The following is a 2,700-nucleotide window of genomic DNA, read 5'->3' as shown; positions in this document are numbered from 1 at the left end:
TATTCTTTAAGCGTAGAGGTACATGACTTAACCCTTACCTGGCATGGCCTTAAGTCCTACTTATAATTTGGTATCTTATTGCCACAAAGAGTCTGTTCTGTCACTCTTAAGAGCTCTATTTTAACATTAACGCTGGTGAGTTGTGTCTAAACTGCAAAAGGAAGAAGGTATAAGGAGGTGTGTCTGACCTTCCATCCTGTCACGGACAGGAACTCAGTGTTTAAAGATTCTCTGGGGTCCCCTTGGCCAAGTGGTGGTCCGTTCAGTTGGTTGGGGAGGCTTAGGATTTTATTTTTAGTTTACAGGTTTTCTCCCCAGTCCTCAAGCCCTAGAGCGAAACCCACCTAGGTGTTTTTGGCAGCCTAACAGTTGATAGGATTTGGAGGACTACAGTAGTGTAGACAACCTCCCAGTATGCCTTGTGAACGAAAGTACTCAGAACAGGAATTTAGAGGCAGGAGGCTTTATTCCACTGAACAGTTTCCAAACCAGGGAGACCCAGCCAAGGGCGTGAAACAAAGGTATGTTCCAGAGAATAAAGGGTGGCTTCAGGTTTTATAGCAAAATTCCTGCCCAGGTTATGATTGAAACTCAGTTATGATTGGTTGAGGCAGGTGAGCTCTGGAAGTCTCATAGTTGAACCGTGTGGGTTTTGGGGGAACTCAGAGTACATGTGTGACCTCTAGTCAGCAAATGGCCCCTTTGCTTTATTTTAAATTTAGGCCCAGTTAGCCAACCAGGATCCATCTTGAAGGGTTGGCTTTCAGGTTCACGTTTGTTCACAGTCTGTACCAGGAAGAAATTTCTAAAACAGGAACATCGAATGTTGCTAACTCTTAATAGCTTCCCTCAGAACAAACTAACTCAAGCCCAGTGCTCCAGTGGCACGTGGGAGTTGCACCTGCTCCTTGCGGGTTAGGCTTTCTCGTGCCTTAAGCGCGCATCCCTTCTTCCCATCTCAGGCATGCAGCACTTTTCTTTCTTAAACGGAAGATATGGGCCTACTTCTCTGGACATTCCCTCACACTGTGAGGAAGAAAGTAACCCCCAAGAAGAGGCATCACAACCTTGCCCGGGCGCCTAGAGAGTCATGAACCGAGTCCGCTAGGTGGTGACAGGGGCGCGCCTGGAGCACGCTGGGAACGCGGGGCGGCGCGGCCTGGCCTGACCCGGAAGGGCTGGTGCTGGTAACCCCGGCTTCCCTAGCAACCAAGCCGGCGCGAGCAACAAGCTGCCACGCCATCGGCTAGTGCAGCTCCAGCGATGCCCCTGCAGGTTAGCGATTACAGCTGGCAGCAGACGAAGACTGCGGTCTTCCTTTCTTTGCCCCTCAAAGGGGTATGCGTCAGAGACGCGGACGTGTTCTGCACGGAAAACTATCTGAAGGTAGGAACGCCAGTCTTGCCTGCGGGTCTGGGGGGTGTGGTGCGAAACTTCTGGGAGAGCGCGGCTGGGCACGCGCAACACATGCGTCCTTGCAGATAGGCGCCCTAAAGTTTTAATCTTATTTTCAAAAAAACGAATCCCATACGGGTGCCATCTCATCTGTAGACTGCTCATCAGATCAGGGATTACTTTTACCCAGAGCTTCCTCATGTGCCTTTCTAATCTTTCGCTACATGGAATAAATGTAGTGAGCCTTTTAGAAAATTATTTTGGCCTTTATCACACATTTCTTAATACGTGTCTTTAATTTATGTATCTAACTTAGTTTCCGTTTTCACCCTTCCGAATAGGTCAACTTTCCTCCATTTTTATTTGAGGCATTTCTCTACGCTCCCATAGACGATGCAAGCAGCAAAGCAAAGATTGGGAATGACACTGTTGTCTTCACCTTGTATAAAAAAGAAGCAGCCATGTGGGAGACTCTTTCTTTGACAGGTGGTAAGTTCTTTATTAAAAGATGTTCATCTGGTTGTGCTTTTTGTGTTTTAGACCTTTTAAAAAACTTCTCTTTTGAAATGACTGTATTGTGTAGGGAAAGACAGACTTTCCCTTTACTCTCCTAGGTTCAATAGTTAGGTCTATGAAATAAACTAACAACAGGTAGATTAAGAGGAAAAATGTATGCAAATTTATTAATTTTTAATATTAGTGCTTGGAGGCTTCACAGGAAAAAAAGTGAATATCCTAAAAAACAGTGAAATTTGAGAGCTTATATATCCTCTCTTAATGGTAGAAGGGGTGTATGTGTAGGCCGCTTAAGATACTAAATGATTTTTAGGAAAGATCAATGGATCCTTAGAAGAATAGATAGGAGATATGATAGTTTGTAACAAAGTTTTTCAGACTGTGGTGTCAACCTCTGGTCCCCTCTCCTGTGATTAGAGTCAATGTTCCCTGGTTAGGGAAACTCCAGGGGAAGGGATTTATGACAATAGAGTTCCTTTTAGAAAATCTGTTTTTAGGCAGATAAGAGGAGTTCAGAGAAAGCCTCTACGTGCATTTGCTGTTTTTCAAGTGCCTTCAGCTCAAGATAATCAATATATCAAAGCAGCATATTTGGGGGTGGCATGTCCTGAACTCCTTCAGTTGCTCTTCTAAGAAAAAAATAGGCACATGAACTTAATTTAAATGAGATAGTGCTTCAGCTGTCACGTAAATAAGCCTAAAGATTGAATTATTCAAAGTTAGAGCACATTTAGCAAAAGATGTGAGCTTGTATCTTAGGCGATGAGCTCTCCTGAGGCAGCCTTTATT

The 2,700-nt window shown here is 44.6% G+C and overlaps 1 protein-coding gene across 1 annotated transcript in view; it reads left to right on the top strand.

Annotated features, from left to right (window-relative positions):
- Positions 1-1,222: 1,222 nt before the first annotated feature.
- DYX1C1 (dyslexia susceptibility 1 candidate 1) overlaps positions 1,223-2,700 on the top strand; it is a 76,065-nt gene continuing 74,587 nt past the window's right edge. The window contains exons 1-2 of the mRNA XM_012658065.1: positions 1,223-1,386; positions 1,737-1,884. Of these exons, the coding sequence (XP_012513519.1) occupies positions 1,264-1,386; positions 1,737-1,884 (271 nt within the window). The 5' untranslated portion in view covers positions 1,223-1,263. The remainder of the gene's footprint in view (positions 1,387-1,736; positions 1,885-2,700) is intronic.

The sequence above is a fragment of the Propithecus coquereli genome, unplaced genomic scaffold (genome assembly GCF_000956105.1).
Source record: "Propithecus coquereli isolate 6110/MARCELLA unplaced genomic scaffold, Pcoq_1.0 Scaffold57, whole genome shotgun sequence".
NCBI classification, from domain to species: domain Eukaryota; kingdom Metazoa; phylum Chordata; class Mammalia; order Primates; family Indriidae; genus Propithecus; species Propithecus coquereli.
Note: the sequence above shows the minus strand (reverse complement) of the source record. Positions and strands in the feature narration are given on the sequence as shown.